Source organism: Protopterus annectens, chromosome 10.part0, assembly GCF_019279795.1.
Source record: "Protopterus annectens isolate FY-2018-M chromosome 10.part0, PAN1.0, whole genome shotgun sequence".
In the NCBI taxonomy this organism is placed as follows: Eukaryota; Metazoa; Chordata; order Ceratodontiformes; family Protopteridae; genus Protopterus; species Protopterus annectens.
Window position 1 is genome coordinate 336,813,650 of NC_056744.1, and position 21,358 is coordinate 336,835,007.

At 38.9% G+C, this 21,358-nt stretch overlaps 1 protein-coding gene across 2 annotated transcripts in view; it reads right to left on the reverse strand.

Annotated features, from left to right (window-relative positions):
• DARS2 (aspartyl-tRNA synthetase 2, mitochondrial) overlaps positions 1 to 21,358 on the reverse strand; it is a 1,354,455-nt gene that overhangs the window by 427,479 nt on the left and 905,618 nt on the right. For both annotated transcript variants that reach the window (XM_044085228.1, XM_044085227.1), the window contains one exon: positions 3,285 to 3,395. In XM_044085228.1, the coding sequence (XP_043941163.1) occupies positions 3,285 to 3,395 (111 nt within the window). The remainder of the gene's footprint in view (positions 1 to 3,284; positions 3,396 to 21,358) is intronic.

The window sequence follows — 21,358 nt, forward strand, 5'->3', positions numbered from 1 at the left end:
TTAAGCCTTACATTGACTATGGCCCTAAAAGTAAAACAATGTGTAGGATGTTCACTAACATGTCTGAACAAAGCATTATGTGTGTCCTTGTTTCTTATACTAGAAAGTTTTGCAATATTCTAACTTTGAACATATTATTCGTCTTGCCCACGTAAAAACATGGGCAGGACTTACAATTAGCCAGATACACTATATCCTTAGTCCTGCAAGTGGCTTTAGCTTTCAACATATAGGTCCTATTAGTAACAGGATGTATAAAAGAGACATCTTGAGAAATATAAGGGCAGGCCTTGCATCTACCACAAGGCTTGCTGCCTACAGATAAAGCAGGGGTATGAGATAAACTAACATGTTCCCCACATAGAATGTCTTTTAGACTCTTATTCTTCCTATACCCAAATACTGGAGTCGGCCCTACTATGGTGTTGATTCTATCATCACTAGTAAGGATGTTCCAGTTGTCCCTTATGATTCCAGTGATATCTTTTATATCACTACTATAAGTGAACATAACCTTAAATCTAGCGTCCTGTTTCATTTCTCTTGAAGGTATAGCTAAGTCCCTAGCAGGCCTAGATAACCAGGGCTTATATTTATGACCCCTTTTATCTCTATGCTTCTCTATAACATCTTTGACCATGGTTTCATTATACCCCCTCTCTACAAAAAGACCCTTCAAACTCTCCAATTCATTGTTGAAACAAATATCATCCGTGCAGTTCCTAGATAACCTGGCTAGCTGTCCTTGTACTATGTTGGGAAAAGTGTATCGTGGATGCATACTATCAAAAGTTAAAAATGTATTTTTCCAACACCCCTTTCTATACAGACTGGTAGAAAAACCTTGTAAAGTCTGTGCTATTGTATTTTGGATTTACTGGGAAAGTAGTTGTGTTTTTTGAGGCAAGGTCCAAGCTGGGTTTTGAGACAACTTCCTTAGGAATGGGTACCAGTATTGGCGGGGCCAGTCCGGGGCAATTAATATCATCTTTGGCTTCTCTTGTCTGACTTTTAGGAGGACCATGGGTAGAAGAGGCAGAGGAGGAAAGGCGTAAACTGATAGGCTTTTCCAACTAAAGGATAGGGCGTCTACTTTCCATGCTAGTCTGTGATAAGTTCTTGTGCAGAATCTTTTCAGTTGATAATTTTGAGGAGAGGCAAATAGATCTATGTCTGGGCTCCCCCATTTCTCTGTTATCATGCAGAAAACTTGTGGATTTAGTTTCCACTCGTGAGGATCCATAAGGTTTCTGCTTAAATCGTCTGCCAGAGTGTTTTGTTTTCCTGGCAGTAATTGAGCATGAAGATGTATTTGGTAGGTCAAAGCTGTGTCCCACAGTGCCATGGCTAATCTGCAAAGGGGGTATGAGTGTGTGCCCCCTTGCTTGTTTATATACCACATGACTGTGGTGTTGTCCATCTTTATCAGTAGTTGTCCTGGATGAAGTAAGTCCTTGAAGGCTGTTAGGGCATTTTGAACAGCTAGCATCTCTTTCTGGTTGATATGTAGATGCATTTGAATTGGTGCCCATATGCCCTGATTACATCTTCCTGCCATGTGGGCCCCCCAAGCATAATCTGATGCGTCTGTTCTTAAGGTTTGGCTGGCAGGGGGTAGAGTGAAGGGCCATCCCACGTTTTGGTGACAGGCCTTTGCCCACCATAGAAACTCCTGTTGCAGGCAGGGAATGAGAGGAATCATTGTTTCCAGACTGTGTGAATGTTGACTCCATAAACTTTTTAGGTACCATTGAAGTTTCCTCATATGCAGTCTTGCATATGGAATTAGTAGGATGCAGGATGCCATGAAACCCAGAGCCTGCAGAATTTGTCTTGCAGAAGACTCGGTTTTTGTTGCCATCAGTTTGAAGTAAGTAGTCAGTTGCCTTTGTTTGTCTGGCGTGAGGTAAGCCATCTGGGCAGTTGTATTCAAGCTTGCACCCAGGAATGTTATCTTTTGAGAGGGTACCAGTTGTGATTTCTTTTCGTTTATTGTGTACCCTAGGCATGTTAGAAGCCTTTTCACAAACACCAGGTGTCATACAAGAGTGTCCTTGTTCTCTGCTTGAATGAGACAGTCGTCCAAGTGAGGTATTTGCTTCCCAAAAGTAATACAATTATTAACTTTTTCTGACATCGGTAGAAAGCAAGAAAAAAATTTCCCCAACAGGGTACTTAGCTTTACTGAAGACTTTGGTTCTGAAACTCAAACTCGAATATTTCAGTAGTCGGCCGACCGGCACTTGCGAAATGCTTCTGCTTCGGGCACCGAGCGGCAAGAAATACTAAAGAAAATGGCGTCGGCTGCATGTTTTAAAACCCTGATGACCTGACGTAATGGAAGAGAAGACAGCAACTGACACAGGACCCAAGACTTTGGAATTCAGGCCGACTGAGGGCAACCTGCCAGCAGATTACCCAAATGTAATGACTGCAACAGTGAAACACGAAGAACATCAAGAAGCAATTGGTCATGTGCCATATCAAGATATTTTAGAGCTTTCCACAGGAAACCAGGATAAATGTTCACTTGAAGCTAGACAGCATGGAAAGGAACAGGAAATTGTGGAAACTGATGCAGTCAATGTTGAGGAGTGATAGGCCAGTGAGTTCTCAAACGCATGCTACGCGCAGGAACATCAAAAGACCGAACATTTCTTGGCATTTGGGTTAGCAGAAAATAAGCAGTTTTGAATGACATACTTTACAGAAAAGTGGGATTTTTATTTTGGTCTCTCTTCTGGCAGCGGAACTTACAAGACTTCTTAAGTACATAAATGCAAAATACTAAATGAAAAACAATGAACACCTTTTAATAAAGCAGCAACTGCTTGATGTAGCTAATCTGACAGTTAAATGAGGTGTGAATGTTTCAAGATGCTTATTCCAGAAAAACTATAATCCCAAAATCGAATAAGGAGCATGCAAGACCTGTATTGTAGGATACAATTACCAGCGCCAATACCAAGATACTCACTAGTGTGCCAGATTTTTAACAAAATTCTCATTAACTATTCAGAATACAGAGTGCTAAATTTCAAAACAGTCTGCATAAATAATCTATCTGGCTTGCAAAAAAGTATATGAATTTCTTGCAATATGTTTTGGGTACCATTTTATTCTATCCTGTGGGATTTGGAAATTCATCTTGCCTTGTCATATTACAAGAACAAAATATAGTTTACTACAATGAAATGCCTGCTTGAATGACTTACTATTTTTGATTCTTAAAGAAAGACAAAAGACACAGGTATGCATAAAGTGAAGTGTTTCAATGTTAGTACCTTCAGTACTTTCTCGATCACATAACGCTGCAGGTCTGAGTTATGTATTCGTATGGAGCCACCTCCTATCTCGCTGCCATTCAGTACTAGGTCATAGTGCTGACTACGAACCTGGAAGTGAAAAAGACAAAACTATTAGTGCTGGATTATAAGCAGCCAAAATAATACGTATTTTGTCTCACTTCCAGCACCTGAAACCACTGACGATTAGTGTTTTCTTACTTTTTGACTTCTCAAATCTCAGCTTTTGGAATCTATCAAAAGACAGCTTATTACTACTAGATGAAACCTCTGATGGTAACGTGCAACTCTGAGTAGTCATGGCAGTACAAAGAGGAAACCAGTAAAGAGATGACATTGTATACACATAATGATGGCCGTTAGGGGCACAAATACTCCTCTATATAGTTTATATATGCAAGTCAAAATGTTCAGTACCAAAACTAGAGACTTAAATATTCATCAGCAACTAAACAAAATGCACCGCAAGACAAATGTACTACCCAGTGCCTATCCCCACCTCTGAACAAACTTCTATAAATTATAAACCTTAAGCACACCAAAAAACTGAGCTATATTAGGCAACCAGGGAATAATCTCAAACCAAATAACCACTCGAACAGCGCCACAGGAAGACGGTAAAAACCTGAAATGTTTTTTAGTGTAGTGAATATTTAATAGTCGCTACTTGTCCTCAGACTTCAAATACAAAACCAGCAAAAATCAAATACATACTTATACAAATGAAAAATGTGAACCATCCAATCACAAAAAGGAATCAATCAGTCAAATTAAAAATCACAAATCAAATAAACATTGTAAACTACCTAAAAACTCATAAAATGAATCATACCAAACGTTTATTATTTAAAACAACTGACCAAATTCCTATCAAGCAAAAAACATTTAATATTACTACTATCATTTAACTCTGGTGGATGATGGGCTGACATCCAAGTTTACCATTCCATTTCTTTATTGGCAATGTGGTTTCTAAAGTTGCCACCCCTCATATTTTTACCATATACTCTAGGGCTCCAAAGGTAAACTTTTTTTTAAATATTTTTTGCACTCTGTAATGTGCATATATAGAGTGTTAATATTTTTAACTTTTACTGCATAATTGTGTTCTCTAATCCTAGTACCTAAAGACCTGGTAGTCATTCCAACATAAAATGCTGAACATCCAGAACACAAAGCAATATACACAACCCCCTGTGGTGTTGCAATCAAATTTACCCAGCATCCTGACATTAAAATCAATATGTTCTAATCCAATATACCTTCGTGGATAAATCTACAACTATTGCAACTATTACATTTAAATGTTCCTGGGTTATTAGAGGCAAAGACCATAGGAACTTTAATACTAGGCCATTCTAAAATTTGTTTGATGTTGCCACTTTTTTGTATATAAATTGTGGGGTGTTACCAAACACATGGGTTAAATCTTTGTTGTCCATGAAAACTTTCCAATTTTCTTTTAAAATATTTCTAATTTGATGACTGACAGTCATCTCCAAACAAAATCTAGGCGGGTTCTTCTCAATGTGGATTGTAACACCACAGGGGCTGTGCATATTGCTTTGTGTTCTGGATGTTCATCATTTTATTTAGGAATGACTACCAGGGTCTCTCCATGTCGCTGTGTTTCTAGAAATTTTTGTTTCCATAACTTCCCAAAAAGACAACATATTTCTACGTTTCGTCCCACATCTGAAAATATAGCATGCTGGCTACTGTGGGTATACTAACAGACAATGTGTGTGCGTGTGTCTGTCTATGTGTACACACACACACACACACACACACACACACACACACACACACACACACACACACACACACATAAATGTTTTTTATTTACATAGTTGGCAATGCAATGTGGGCAAATTTTGTCAATTCCTGTTTAGTTAACGATGTATTATGTGGTTTGGTGCTGCTGTTTAAGCTTCAAAGGTGTCAGACATTTATGCTTCTGTTAAGTGTTGTATAATGAAAATGGTCTCGAGCAAAATACAAAGTGTAGCATTGTAATATACAGTAAAAAATCTTCTTCCATCTCCTATATTATAAATGGTACTTCTCTTCAGAAAGGAAGGCATGGCCATAAGAAGCATGAGTGCTTATGCCATTCTCTTTCATTCAGTTTTCATGTTTCCACCACACTCTGGGAATCCTTTCTGTCTAGTCCAGTTCATTTCCACAGGACTATCGTCATGATCCATAAAGGTCATCCTGCTGCTACTGGGTCCTAATAGTGAGATGAAAAGTCAGAAAGCAAAGGAGAGTAGTAGTGTTGAAACTGAATTCATTCTCAAGTCTTGGCGAGTACCTTTGCGAGGTGGACCCTGTTTTTCACAAAATCTCACCAAGGTGACACTGATGTATACACTGTATTTACATAGGATATATCATAGACAGAAGTAAGTCAAAAACAAAAAAAGCTGGGTGCACAAGACCCAGGATAAAAAAGTGCCCAATCCTGGCAGGCACACTGGTGCCAGGACTGGAAAAATGACAGTGTAGAATCCTCAAAATATGGAAACATTCCTACAATGGAGCCAGGCCAGGCCCAGGGGGAAGATGGTCCCCCTGTTGTAAAAGGAAGTAGCAGGCGACAAAAATTAATTGGCCAAAGAAGAGCCACAAAGACGATAGAGTGGACTATTGAGGATAAGAAAGAAATTATGTATTGTCACTATTATGTAAAAAGCTAAGGATTTCCAGACACAAGATATACAAAATGATTAAGAGAGAAATTAGAGGAAAGAAAAATACTTCTGCAAGAAAAACGGTCAGAAGCTTCAAATAACAAATTGCATTCATTAATACAACATATTTTTGAAAAGCAGTATATAAATCAAGAAACTTATCTGTTTGGAAAAAGAAGCATCTGAGAAAGTCCTAAAATATAAACAACAAAACCTAGAGATATTTGAAAAATATAAAAAAGAAATATGGACATGGGAAAGAAAGAGATATTTGATATGGTGCAATATTTACGCAAAAGAGAAAGCCAAGTTAACTAATGCAGAGAAGGCAGTCTCAAAAATATTCAAAGAGAAATACAGGCAAAGGCATCCAGATATGGAAAATATTATAAAAAAAAATAATATCACAAAGATATAATGTGGACAAGAAGATTAGTAAAGCAGAAGTTAAAGAAATAGAAGTTGAAGTTATGGTGTGCCTGCGAAGTGAAGGATTTACCACAGAAGGTCTAAAACAGATTACATCACAGTATGCTGGAGTGAGTCCCCAGAATAAGGAAAAGCAAGAAGACCAGGAGACGTGAAGAAGAAATATGGACACGGGAAAGGAAAAGAGATTTAACACGGTGTAATATTTATGTAAAGGAGAAAGCAAAACTAACCAATACAAAAAGAGCAGCACCAAAGATATCTGAAGAAAAATACAGGCAAAGGAATAAACCTTTACAATACAAAAAATATGAAGACAAAGAGGAAATGCTGAAAAGATTAGTAATTGAGAAGTCAAAGAAATAGAAACTGAGGTTATGCAGCAGCTGTAAAGAGAAGGATTCAGTGTAAAAAATCGAATGCAGAAAGCACCACAACAGGATAAAGCAATGGATATCCACATTAAGAGGAAGCAATTGGTCAGGCGCCATATCAAGATATTTTAGAGCTTTCCACAGGAAACCAGGATAAATGTTCACTTGAAGCTAGACAGAATGGAAAGGAACAGGAAACTGTGGAAACTCTGATGCAGTCAATGTTGAGGAGTGATAGGCCAGTGAGTTCCCATATGACAAAGCAACAGATGACAGGATGAAATTGAACAGAATGTGCCACAGTAAGATGTGCCCTCAGTTTGGAAGAAAATGAGCTAAGAGAAGAGTTGCTTGATTTAATGGACATGGACAGATATATTAAGATATTAGGGGTGGGAGGATGGCATAATGGTTAAGGTGTTTACCTTACAGACACAAGGTGCAAGGTTTGATTCTCACATGGGGTAATTGGCTAGGCGTTAAATAGCCCACAAGGGCAGTTAACCTAGTACGAACCTATGAACCTATAAGATTAATAACAGAAACAATCCTGCAGAAGGTCAATAAAACCCAAAAAGTAGTAAGTCTGATAAAACAAATGAACACAGTAATTAGGACTGTTCATAGAGCTCCATGTGATATAATAGAAGTAAACAGGCTCAATTACCGTGCTGCTAAATTAATAACTGATAAAGTTCTACCACAAGATCACAGGGTAATGAGGGAAAAGAGGGGGAGAAATCGAATACCATCAAGGAAGTATCGAAAGAAGTGTCACTGTTAGAAGATTATAAAAGAGGGAACAGATTAAGAAAAATACTAAGAAAGATAGATGTGATTATAGAGGTCCATATTGAATCAGCGAACGCTTAAAAAAGCGAACGCTGATTCATCGACCCTAGTTCAGTGAACTCTGAAAATGCTGAACACCCGGAACAGCGAATTTCTTCTCAGGGAAAGAAATTGCTGGGCCAGTTTTGGGAGTTTGCCGTTTCCTCCACTGTGGTGCGATCTTGGAGTTGGTATATTTAAGTAGGGAGGGGGGTGAAGCCCCCCTCATTAAATACTGTTTTAAGTTTTTTTTGTTTTGTTTTTTTTTGTGGTACAGCGATTTTTTTCCCTGGGAAAAAAATCGCTTTTCTGAGTGTTCGGCATTTTCAGCGTTCACTGAACTAGGGTCGATGAATAAAGCGTTCGCTTATTTAATATAGACCCGATTATAGCAATGCACAGTATTAGAAAAGACCAGGATCTATCATGAACTATTGCAAATAACAAACTAAAAATTTCAGCACAGGTGGAAAAACTTAGAAGAAACAGATAAATATAAGGGAAAAGTACAAAATAAGCAATTTATTGATCACCCAAAAAAGTTTTACAGAGAATTGGGAAATAAAGTAAAAGGAATTGCAAGACCGCCAAAAAGAAAGAGGAAGTAGGTACATTTTGGAAAAGTATTTATGAAGATCCTGTGGAACATAACAATGCTAAAGGGATAGAAGTAAAAGAAAGAATAAGAAGTTTAAAGGTACAGGATATGAAATGGGATGAAGTAACAGCCAGAGAAACTGAAACAAAGTTAAGAAAAGCCTCTAACTGGAAAACCCCAGGCCTATATGCAGTACCTAACTTTTGATTAAAAGTATTAACATCCTTGCACAAGGATTTAGCCATGAGTAAGAACTATTTATATGCAAACCCCGAACAGACACCAACATAACAACAGGCAAAACAGTGCTCTTACTTAAGAGTGAACCTACACGCTACCCTAAAAATTACAGACCAATAACTTGCCTTCTGGCAACATATAACCTATACACGAGAATTGACACCAACGGGGTTTATAGTCGTTTAGAAGAAAACTCAATTATGGCAGTAGAACAAAAGGGCAATAAAAGAAAGAATCATTTATTGCGAAATAAAGTTGTAGTGGAGAACTGTAAAAAGGGGAAGAATCTAAGTGTGGCATGGACATACTACAAAAAAGCATTTGATAGTATCCCACATTCATGAATAACAGATCGCTTAAAAACGTACAAGATACACCCTACAATGATTGACTACATTATAATAATCATGAAACAATGGCAGACCACTTTGCAATTAAGCCATGATAAAGGACCAATTATTATCCCAGGGATAAAAATTCAAAGGGGGATATTCCAGGGTGACTCTCTGTCACCGTTGCTATTCTGCCTTGCCCTTAACCCATTAAGCTGTTTAACAGCTTAGGCCATGGCTATAATTTGGCTCCTAGAAATCAACAAAGTCTAATGACTTCTCCTCTTCCCTTTGATGATTATTTAAGACTGTATAGCTCATCAGATGAGGAACTGAAAGCACAGCTGCAGGTTGCCATAACTTTTTCAGATGATTTTAGAATGTCATTTGGTCTTGATAAATGTGCAAAAGCAACCTTTAAAGCAGGAAAACTGCAACACCAGGAAAATATCAGTTTGAGATAAGAATGTGATATAAAAGAACTTGAGCAAGAAGGAGTGTATAAACACTTGGAAATTGATGAAAGATGAGCAATAAAACATGAACAAATGTGAATAAAACTCTGTAAGGAATACTTTAGAAGACTTAAATTAATCCTGAGAACAGCAATGACATCTAGGAACAAGATCCAAGCTATAAACCAATTTGCTCTTCCTGTCCTTACAGTTTTGGAGTGACTGACTGGTCCCAAAAAGTGTTGGATACATTAGACAGGAAAACAAGGATGCTTCATGCTCACCAAATGATTTATAAAACTCAGTGTATACCAAGATTATATATTCCCCGTTCTGAAGAAGGGATGGGCCTCCTTGAAACCGATTAGATGTACAGATAAGCATTCATGGGACTCCATACATATCTACTGACCTCACAAGATCCAAATGTAGTGAAAGTTTTGAAACATGAGGAGAATAAATCTAGGATGACTTCTCTGCTTATATTTAGCAGAAGCATATCGAAGTCAAGCAGGAATGGAAATCAAACCAGAAGTACGTAAAAAACAGGCAGCAACTGAATGTGCCAAAAAACAAAAGAACGTATATAAGGTGAAGGACCAGATGGGGAGGCAACACATGTGGAAAAAACGTATAGTTGCAAGTACAGAAAACTTCTGGAAGCACTTCACGTTGATTAGGAATGAAAACAGGAATGGTTAAGGAGAGGTAAATTCAAACCAAGAAATGAAAGGTTAATACTGGCAGCCCAAGATAGTGGGCTACATACACACTGGTTTACACAGTCTGTTTTTGGTATATGAAAAATTCAAGTATATCACTCAAATAAAAAGGCCTCAAAAGTTTCTAACCAAGAAAACTAAAAGCAGTGGCGGCTGGTGACTTCAAATCACAGGGGGGCTGCAGGAGACGCTGAATGGGCGGGGTCAAAGGGAAGGGGTGCCATAAAGGGAGGAGCTATGCACAAAACCACAAAAACGCTGCCCTGGGTGGCAAACCATCATTATGAAAGTCCAATCAAGACAAAAATAAGTGTAGAAGAATAAAAATATTTCAATGCATTGGCTGCATGACAGCTTACTTAATATCTAGATGGAAACAAAAGGTTGTGAGGCATGAAAAAATAAATTACTTTTTAAATACATTACTGGAATGCCAGTCAAAATCAAGTATAAGAAAAACTCAACTCAAACTACTTCTCCTTGCACTGCAGTTCTAATTATAATATATTCAGCTTTATTAAAGTACCAAGCAACATGCTGAAAGTAGAAATCTATGTGATGCCCCCACTTGTAAAAATGTTTCTTATCCAAAAGACCTGCTGCCTGACAAAAAACATGATAAAAGTAAAAATGAAAAGCAAACAAGAAACAAGCTCAAGATACATTGCTAAAAGGATTACTGTAGGTTATGGACCACACATGATTGGCATGCCTGTAGAGATGACTGGAAGTCTCCAACAAGTGTAATGAGCTTTTAAAATAATGGAATCCTGTCCTATACCCAAGGCTTATACATTATCTTCAAGTAGTATATCTGCATTTGGCAACAACAGAAAGGCTTTCAATGTTGGCAATTCTTTCTTTAGTATGCTATTTAAGCTTACTTACTTCTTTCTTATGTCAGACAAGACAACCTTATTATCATTAATCATTGCTACTTAAACACAACACAGAGCAAGCACTTTGAGTGAGTAATATAAAATCAACAGTACAAAAAAATGACAGAACCACCAGACCATTCAAAATCAAGGACAGATGAAAAAGCCACTGTAGTACTTATGCAGTGTGTCCTCCCGCAAGAAATCTGGAAAAAGCCATACACAGAAGTGGGACAAGGCACAACAAGAAGGACAATTTTTAAATATAACTTCAGTCTTTAGTGATTTGTCACTAATTTGCCAAAAACACAATTTTGTGATGCAAAAATAAAAATAGACACACACACAGCTTTCTACCTGTCAAAAAGGACACTTTAATACTAGTATAATAGTACTGCTACCTTGCTGAAAAAAAAAAAATCTAACATGCATTTCAAGTAATCTATACTTTGATTATTACAGTTATATTTCTAAATTGTAAACCCTCCATTTTTCTTCCAAAATTGCTATTTTTCTATTCATTCTTTGCTAAGTAATCTGTTAAACAAAGCAATGCAGTCTCACAATGAAAACTTAGCATTAAAACTTTACATTTTGCCAGTGGCAGATAATTTTTATTTTTGGCTGTTTTTTCAATCATAGGCCTTGCATATGAAAACATACATGTCTTTGATACACCACCCTCCTCATTGTAAAAAAATTATATTCCTTGTACAATACAGTACACTTGTTAGCACCCATTATTAGTAAATATACACAATTCTACAGTAGTCCACCATTATTAGTATATGCACAATCCACAGTCCACCATTATTAGTAAATATGCACAATTCTACAGTCCACCATTATCAGTAAATATGCACAATTCTACAGTGCACCTTTATCAGTAAATATGCACAATTCTACAGTCCATATTCAGTGAATCAGTTCTTGCCATAGCTGTCAACCTTAGCACAAAAAAATACAGTCCCAAAATAGGGACAAATTTAAAATATTCATCTTATAAACTTAGAAAATTGCTAGAAAAAAGGTTGTGCTACTATGTATTCTGAAGAACATGAAGTTTGAAATTCAAATGCCGGTCAATTCACAGAACAAAACAATTTTCAGCAGAGACACAGGGATTAATTTTGTAAAATGGCAGGGCATCAGAGCAAATCACACAAACACAGGCAGGAGATGCAGACTCAAACAGAAACCAACCCAAGAATCAAAACCAAAAAAAAACTATGTGTGGGGAGGCAACAATACCTACCACACCATTCATCAAGCAAGAATTTAAATTTTCAGAAACCTGACAAGTCTGAAATTCAAATGCTGTCAATTTTACTGCGGACAGAACAAAACCACACACAAACACATGGAGGAGATGCAGACTCCACAGAATCAAACCAGAAAACCTATAGCTGTGAGGCAACAATACTACCACTGCACCATCAAATCTGCAAGGAATCAAACATTCAGAAACCTGAAGTCTGAAAAAATTCAAATGCCTCAATTTTTTACTCGGGACAGAACAAAACAATTTTCAGCAGAGATTAAAACTGCAGACACATCTTTGTAAAATGGCAGGCACCAGAGCAAATCCACACAAACACAGGCAGGAGATGTAGACTCCAAACAGAAGCCACCCCAACCAAGAATCAAACCAGAAAACCTATAGCTGTGCAGCAAGCAAACCACCGCGACCATCAAATCTGCAAGGAATTAAACATTCAGAAACCTGAAGTCTGAAATTCAAATGCCTGTCAAATTTACTGCGGACAGAACAAAAACAATTTCATCAGCAGAGAGCAGGGATTAAAACTGCAGACACATTCTGTTGTAAAAGGGGGGCCAGAGCAAATCCACACAAACACAGGCAGGAGATGCAGACTCCACACAGAAGCCACCCCAACCAAGAATCAAACCAGAAAACCTATAGCTGTGAGGCAACAATACTACCACTGCACCATCAAATCAATTAAACATTCAGAAACCTGAAGTCTGAAATTCAAATGCCTGTCAAATTTAACAGAACAAAAACAATTTTCAGCAGAGGCATGATTAAAAACTGCAGAGACACTTTTGTAAAAAAATGGGGGGGGCAGAGCAGCAACACACACAAACAGGCAGGAGAGATGCAGACTCCACAGAAGCCACCCCAACCAAGAATCAAACCAGAAAACCTATAGCTGGCTGTGAGGCAACAACTACCACTGCACCATCAAAATTAAACATTCAGAAACCCTTAAGTCTGAAATTCAAATGCCTATCAATTTTATTTAACATTTTTAATCAGGACAGTCTGACTTGGAACAAATAAACAAATTTACAGCGAAGGCCCAGGAAGAAATAATGCAGACATGTCTTTGTAACATGGGAGGCACAAAAGCAAACCCACACAAACACAGGGAGAAGATACAGACCCCACAAAGAAGGAACCCCAGCCAAGAATCAAACCCAAGAACCTGCAGCTGTGAGGCAACAATGCTACTACTACACCATCAAATATCAAGCATTGCAACATTTACAAACCACAGATATTATGAGGAACAGATCAGATCAAATATGAGGTAAAAATCTGAAACTTTTTTACAAATGGTGGTGGGTAGGGAACTCAAGTCTTTAACACCTGCATACAGGGTACAGGGTTCAAGCCTGAGGCATTCCCTACCACACCACCATAAGCACACACACACACACACACACACACACACACACACACACACACACACACACACACACACACACACACACACACACACACACACACACTCCAGTAAAGCACAAGCACCATACACAAACTAAACTCCAGTAAAGCACAAGCACCATACACAAACTAAACTCCAGTAAAGCACAAGCACCATACACAAACTAAACTCCAGTAAAGCACAAGCACCATACACAAACTAAACTCCAGTAAAGCACAAGCACCATACACACAAATAAAAAGAAAAATAAACATTGTAAATTGAAAGGCACCTTACCTGAATACATCCAGAGTTAACGTCCGTACATACATCCTTCGAGATCCACATGCTCCTTCGAGATCCCTAAGGCACTGTCGTCCCTGCTGCTCCTCTTGCAGTCGGTCTGTGCACTGTAAAAGTGCATGTCCCCTATGGGTTGAGCATGCGCATAGACCGATAAGCGGGACAATTTTAAAAATATTTTTTATTTTTTTTTCTTTTTTTCTTTTTTTTTTTTTTTGCAGGGCCGCAGCCCTATGCCACTGACTAAAAGCCTTAAATGCTTCAACTATGCAGAGATTAGCATGACTTTTCTTCTTCTCAGTAGTCCACCAGCTTCTCCAAAGTGACCCATGCCAAGGTTTGTGAGCCATGGAAAATCCAGTTTTATTTCATCTCCAACTTTTTGGCAGAAACAGTGGCTTTGTAAACAGCTGCACTAAACCCCCAAAAAACTACACCCACAAATAAAAGAAGACTCATTGAAAGGACAGGTTCCTACCTCAACATTTCCTCAGCCTATGAAATAAGTTACCACTACAGATGAAAAGTATTCTCAACTGTGGAATAAGTTACCACTACAGATCAAACAGTATTCTCAGCCTGTGGAATACGTTACCACTACAGATCGAACAGTATTCTCAGCCTGTGGAAAAAATTACCACTACAGATCGAACACAGTAATACTTTAGTTATTTTTAAGGCAGGTTTTGCTGACTGGATGGGTCACAAAACATTCCCACCAGGGTTATCATGTACAAGTCTGCTTGACTTGGGAAGTGAGCATTATTAAGAGGTCAAAAAGGGAATGGAAACTAAGAGTCTGTACTTACAAGTGTATATGCGAGGCATCTTATGGTCTTTATCATTTGCCCAGTACTGTTTCTATGTTCCAACAAGTGTTCTGAAAGGGTGCGTGCGCAGATTTGGGTATTTAGTGTGCCACTATGAGATATTCTGTGTGAATGTCTGTGTGCCTTTGTATCCAAGTGTGAGAGTGACGGAGTCTAGTGTAAGAATTAAACAGCAGAGTAAAGGAAGTCTTTTCTCCTACACTGTCATGGAATCTTACCTAATGCACAAGGATCGAGGGTGCCTCTACAAAAATGCCTGGTTTTGTTTGTTTTGTTTTTTTGGAAATGTCCCTTCAGTATTATAGTTCAGTGGGATGTGTGAGAAATGGTACTTTTGACAATTCCTTATAAACACACACACACACACACACACACACACACACACACACACACACACACACACACGAGTCAATCTGGTATGTTCAATGTTGATACTTCCTGTTCCCTTTTTTGAAGTACTCTGGCTAACTAAAGGTATAAATCAACTAATGAAATGGGTGAGTAACTGTCCTGTAACAGTGTAGACTGTACTAAATTAATACATCTCTGCTGTTCTGGATTGTTATGAGTTTAGAGGTGTTGTGTTTTTGTAGCAATGAACTGGGCTCGAGCCATATGTATGTCCAGAATTGCTGAATAGTGCAGATAAGATAGCTTCTCCTTTTCCTGCACTGTTGAGTGATCTCGGAAGTGGTATATATAATGTTGCAGGTGCAAGAAGGCTTCCCATTTAGGTTCATAGGTTCATAGACTAGTACTAGGCTAACTGCCCTTGTGGGCCATTTTGAGCCTAGCCAATTACCCCCTGTAAGTATCAAACCCTGCATCGTGTGCCTGTAAGGTAAGCACCTTAACCATTAAGCCAACCTCCCACCTCAAAAAAAATAAAAAAAAAGGCACTTCCTGTGTGAAACTTGATGGCCTGGAGTCAATGCATTTTTTAAATAATCAACTCCTGATGAAGTGCTAGTTCTATATACTGATGAAATGTCATATACTTATTTCTATCTAAACCATTTATAATAAAGGAAACTCCCAAATGTCGATGCCTGTTTTGCTGACAGGATTTGGTCGATAAAACAGATGGAACAGAGGAATTTAGTTTTAGCTGCCATTGCATTTTTTTTCTTTTGTAATATAGCACTACACTAAGCACCTTCAATAACAAAAAAAAGTGTTTTTTTATTTTTTATTTTTAATTCTACACCGAACAGAACATTTACATAAGGAATTAATATCATATTTATCTTAAATATCAGACAGGTATTTATATGACTTTTTTGAATTTCCTTTTTGTTCTTCAAATAAAAAATACAAGACAGGAACTGCAAGAAGCAGTATATATATATATATATATATATATATATATATATATATATATATATATATATATACATACATACACATATATATGGGCTGCATATAGGCCATCAAAAATTCAAGTGGTTGAGTGGGAAAAGCTGGTACAGCTGATAGAAAATCTGCTGATCGCACACTTCCATCTTTTCTTTTTTTTTTTATGGGAAAGATCGTGAATCAGCAGGGAATGAGGAATTTGTCTTTTCCACACATTGTTGGTATACATACTTAGCAGGGGTGTGGTGGGTGCAGGGGGGCTTGCTCCTGCAAAAAAGAAGTGATCTTTTTTTGTTTCATTAACTGAGGTTTGAGCAGTTGTTGAATATCATGAGTTTGCGACTATATATGTCATGCACCTATATGAAAACCTAAATCGATATAGAAATTTGCATTCTCTGAATTATACGTAAAACGCCCATTAGATATATAACTGACTTTCAAAGACGGTAAACAAATGACTGGAATGTTGTAACTAAAGAAGGAATATTTATAATAACCACAACAAAAAGTACCCACATCTTCTTTATCATCACATCCATGACAAAACTGTCTTTTGAATAACGATTTAATGTTAAAGTTGCACTTTTCAGTAAAAATAGGCATGGGTCTCAAAACCTGAAGGAGATTCACATTTTCTTCTACAATTTTTTTTCCAGTTCCTTCATTTCACTGGAGTTCACAGAATAAGCTAAATTGTAATCCTTTTTATCATTATAGGTTCATAGGAAGTTACTAGGCTATTGGCCGTGAGACCCTTATAAGCCTTGCCAAGAGTTTAGCCCATGTCTGGACAAGTCAGCACCCAATGCCCCTGCCCAGCAGGGACACAGGTGGAATCCCAGGGGTGTATTTTCTGCTTCCCGTACAGTTAACCAGGTTGCGCTTAAAAAGGGGTAAAGAGGTACTCTGCTTGATGTGGAGAGGGAGTCTATTACACAGATGGGGGTCTCTCTGGGACACAAATCTGTCCAGTCAACAAGTCCTATTGATGTCACAGACCAGGTTGAGGTTACGCATGTGGGTTACTCAAATGGAGCTTGACATGCAGATATGCAACAGCCTCATCAAGGCAGGGTCTGAGATTGCTTTGTATGCCAGGCAGAGGTCACCTCTGAGGAGTCTGTATGAAACTGAGTAGAGGAACAGAGCTTTTAGCCTATCTGTGTATGGTAGATGTTTGAGGCCCTGGATTTTCCTGGTGAGAAACCTCTGTAGTCTCTCCAGCTGCTGCATGTGCTTTGCGAGGTACATGCTGAAAGGGGTGTTGTACTCAATAATGGGCCTTATAAGGGAAGAATACATGGATGTTATGACCTCCTTGTCCCTGGATGAGATACTCTTACTTATGAGGTGGGCCATGCAGAAAGCTTTCCATACAATGGAAGTAACACTGTGGTCCAAAAGTCAGGTTGTTGTCAACCTGGCTGCCCAAATCCCTCACGACTGTTAGCATGCTTAGGACATTGTTATTAATGTGATCATTTGTGGGGCTGTCTCTCTCCCAAAAGGGGATGAATGATGCATTTTTTGGTATTCAGCTTAAGGCCATGTTTTTGGCACAAGTCATCTGTTTGAGTGAGACCCTCTTGGAGGATGTCCACATTACTAGGGGAATTCATGACAGCACCCAGCTTGAAGTCATCTGGAAACTTGGTCAGTCATAGCCCACTGGTTTTGGCGTGCACCTCAGAAAAGTATATCCCAAATAACAGAGGCCCCAAGACCGATCCCTAGGGTATGCTGCTCATTACGGGTCTACTGCTTGAGGTGGTTTCCCCTACTTTGACTAGGTGGTTTATATCAGTGAGCCAGTTTTCTACCCATCTGGTGACATACGGATTGATGCCTAGTTGCAAGAGTTTATTTATTATGCCCGAATGGGGAATAGTGTTGAAGGCTTTGGCCAGGTCAAGGTAGGCGGTGTGCACCATCTTCCCCTCGTCCATGGCTTTGGTGACCGTTTCAAAGAAGTCGACCAAATTTAACACACATGACCTCCCCTTGATGAAGCCAAACTGTGTGAGATCGAGTGTTTGGAGGTTACCAATGTCCTTGTTAATGAGGTCCATGATAATCCATTCCATGGCTTTGCAGATCAGGCTAGTTAGGCTGATGGGTCTTTAATTTCCCAATCGGTGGATGCTCCACCCTTGTGTAAAGGGATGACAGTGGTTGTCCTCCACTCAGCTGGGATGAAGCCGGTACTCAGGTTTTGGTTGAATAGGGCACCTAATGCTGCTGCAATTTCCTGCCTGAGTCCATGTAGGATGCAGCCTGGAAGGTTACTGGATGCCATGGAAGCTGCATTTTTTTGCCTTTGAGAGGGCAGTGATAACCTGTTGCCTAGATATAAGGAAAAGGGGGCAGGTACTGGGGATGTCCTAATTTGCTGATGGAGGAGACAGAGGGGTGAAGTTTTCAATAAATGTCAGCCAGCAGGTTGGCTATATCTACGTCATTTGTGTATGTGGTGTCCTTGACCAGCAGTTCTGAGCAGATCTGGGTGCTTCCTTTGAGATTGTGGACATATGTGAAGAAGTCCTTATGATTGTGTCTAGTAGATGTGGCTTGCTTCCAAATGGGCACTTGAACTCAATCTGCCAAAACAAACATGGTGTTCTTCCACATCAAATGCCCATGGCAGCACTGATTATGGGTCTACCTCTGACTCATCAGTATAAAATATGAAAGGCCACCAAGCAGACACTGACCACAATATTTTCTTTAATTTGTTAAAAGCATCTGACTGCCTCTAGTGTCCAGTTAATTTAAGGGGAAGTTCCCTTCCCCTAGATTGGTAAGAGGGTTCACTATTGATGCAAGACAGGATAGCTAATTCCCAAAATACCCTTGCTTGCTTTTTTTTCACACTTTGCTGTACTGCTACTGTTAAGCCCCCACCACCAACAACAACTATCCCATTCATTCTCCATCAGCAGAGTAAGAGCTGGCCATGATGGGCAGTTGTTGAAGTGGTGATGGTTGAGGACTGTTCTGCTTTTTGTCTTAACTTTCTCATGTCCAGTCATCTAGCAGTGCTGGCCATGATGGGCAGTCATTAAAGTGGCAATGGTTGATGATTTTTCTGCTTTTTGCCTAACATTCCCATGGACACTCATCTAGCAGTGTTGCTATGATGGGCAGTCATTACTGCAGCAATGGTGCATGACTTTTCTACATTTTGCCTAACATTCCCATGTCCACTTATTTAGCAGTGTGGAAGGGGCTGTGCAAAGGGCTGACAGCAAAAGGTTTTGCCTTTGTTTCCGCATGGGACATTTTCTTCTTGGAGCCCCACCCACCGAAGCCAAAGGACAGGAGGTGGCTTCCTCTGTCTCCAGCAGGGAAACTGCACCTACCCAGTGTGTCCCTGCATGTGCACAATCTTCCCCATCCCTAGGGGAGGAATTGCACCTACCTAGTGTGTCCCTGCGTGTGCACAATCCTCCCCACCCCTAGGGGAGGTAAGTGGGTCCCTGCTGTTTTACTCCTATTCCTCCTTACAGTGGGGAAATGACTCCTCCAGTGCCAGGGTCACTAATGAAACTATAGGAACCTAGGTAAAAGTCAGAGCTCCATCCCTCAATGCACACAGCCAGGCATCTACATGCTGGTGTTTATTTCCATCCTAATGAAATCAGCAATGCAGGTAATTAAACCTGAAAGTTCCTTCTTTTCTAGAAGGTTGGCAATTTTTCACACAGTTTTTTTATACACAAAGGATAAATGTTTTATTTTTCCTCCTTCTCAGCTGAGTTTTTCTTTTCTTTTTTCCTTGTTTGTTAAATCATTCTCATACACTTCAGCTCTAACAAAGAGGAAACACACTTGGACTTTTTTCATCTGCCATGGGTGAAGTGAAAATTTTGTGAAGATTTCACAGCTTTATGGTGCATCTGTGACACAGGTAGATAAGGCTGTATCAATGAACAAGACTTCCCAGGTTAAACTAATGACCGAGCTATTGGAGGAGCTGGCCAGGCAGGAATAAGTGTGAGGAAGCTAAATATCATCTCCCCTGTCTAAGTGAGGAGGCCACCTGATCCACTGCAATAGTGACATCAAGCAGAGACTCGATATTGCAGCTATGCAACATGAAGGACCAGTAAACAGCAGTCAATATGCACAAGGTTTTTGCACTGTAAGTGGGGTTAGCAGATGTGTGGACACATGCGTCAGTAGTTAATAACACAGGAGTCACAGTTTTCTAGGTTAACCCAGGAAAACATGAATTAGGGAAAGAAAGAAAAACAGGCTCATAGAAGATGACACAATTATCAAAACCAAGTTCAGTAGTTCTTCATTTTTAGGGCAACAAGACAATGTGCCATTCTTAGTCAGCCAACAGCCAGGAGTGCTGATAGTCTGGGGGATAAGTAGGACCTGCAAATGGATGCAATGAAAGGGCACACTAACTGGATGAATGATAGAGCAGCCAGATGGACAAAAACTATTTAAAGAAAAAGAAAACAAATCAGTTTATTGTCCAGGAAGGTTCATTTTGATTTTTTTGTTACTTTTTAATGCTTGACATTTTTACAAGTTATTATGTACTTGATCTTGATGGTCACAGTCTAAATGCAGAAATATTTTCTCTACATTCCTTTTCTAAGTAACAAAAAAGACAAACAGAAAAGAAGGAGGGGGCCACAAAGGACCTGATACAGCCCTGAACCCTCTGATTAACAATATACATGTTACTCAGTGTAGTACGAACTCATACAGCAGATACATTTCATTTCATCAACCATCTTCGACACAACTAGACTTCCCATCTTCTTTCTGTGGGTGATTTAAAACTGTATGGCTCATCAGATGAGGAACTGAAAGCACAACTGCAAGTGGTCAAAACTTTTTCAGATGATATAAGAATGTCGTTTGGTCTTGATAAATGTGCAAAAGCAACCTTTACAGCAGAGAAGCTGCAGCACCCAGAAAACAACAGTTTGGGATATGAATGTGATATAAAAGAACTTGAGTAAGAGGGATTGTGTAAATATTTGGTAACTGATGAACACGCAACAATAAAGCTTAAACAAATGTGAATACAACTTTGTAAGGAATACTTTAGAAGATTAAAATTAATACTGAAAACAGCATTGACATCTAGGAACAAAGTCCAAGCTAAAAAACAATTTGCTCTTCCTGTCCTAACTCAAAAGTTTTGGAGTAATTGGCCCCAAAAGGTGTTGGATAGGTTGGACAGGAAAACAAGAAGGATGCTTCATGCTCATTAAATTATTTATAAAAAAATCAGTGAATACCAAGATTATATATTCTGCGTTCTGAAGGAGGTATGGGCCTCCTCAAAACTGATTACTTGTATAGATCAGCAAT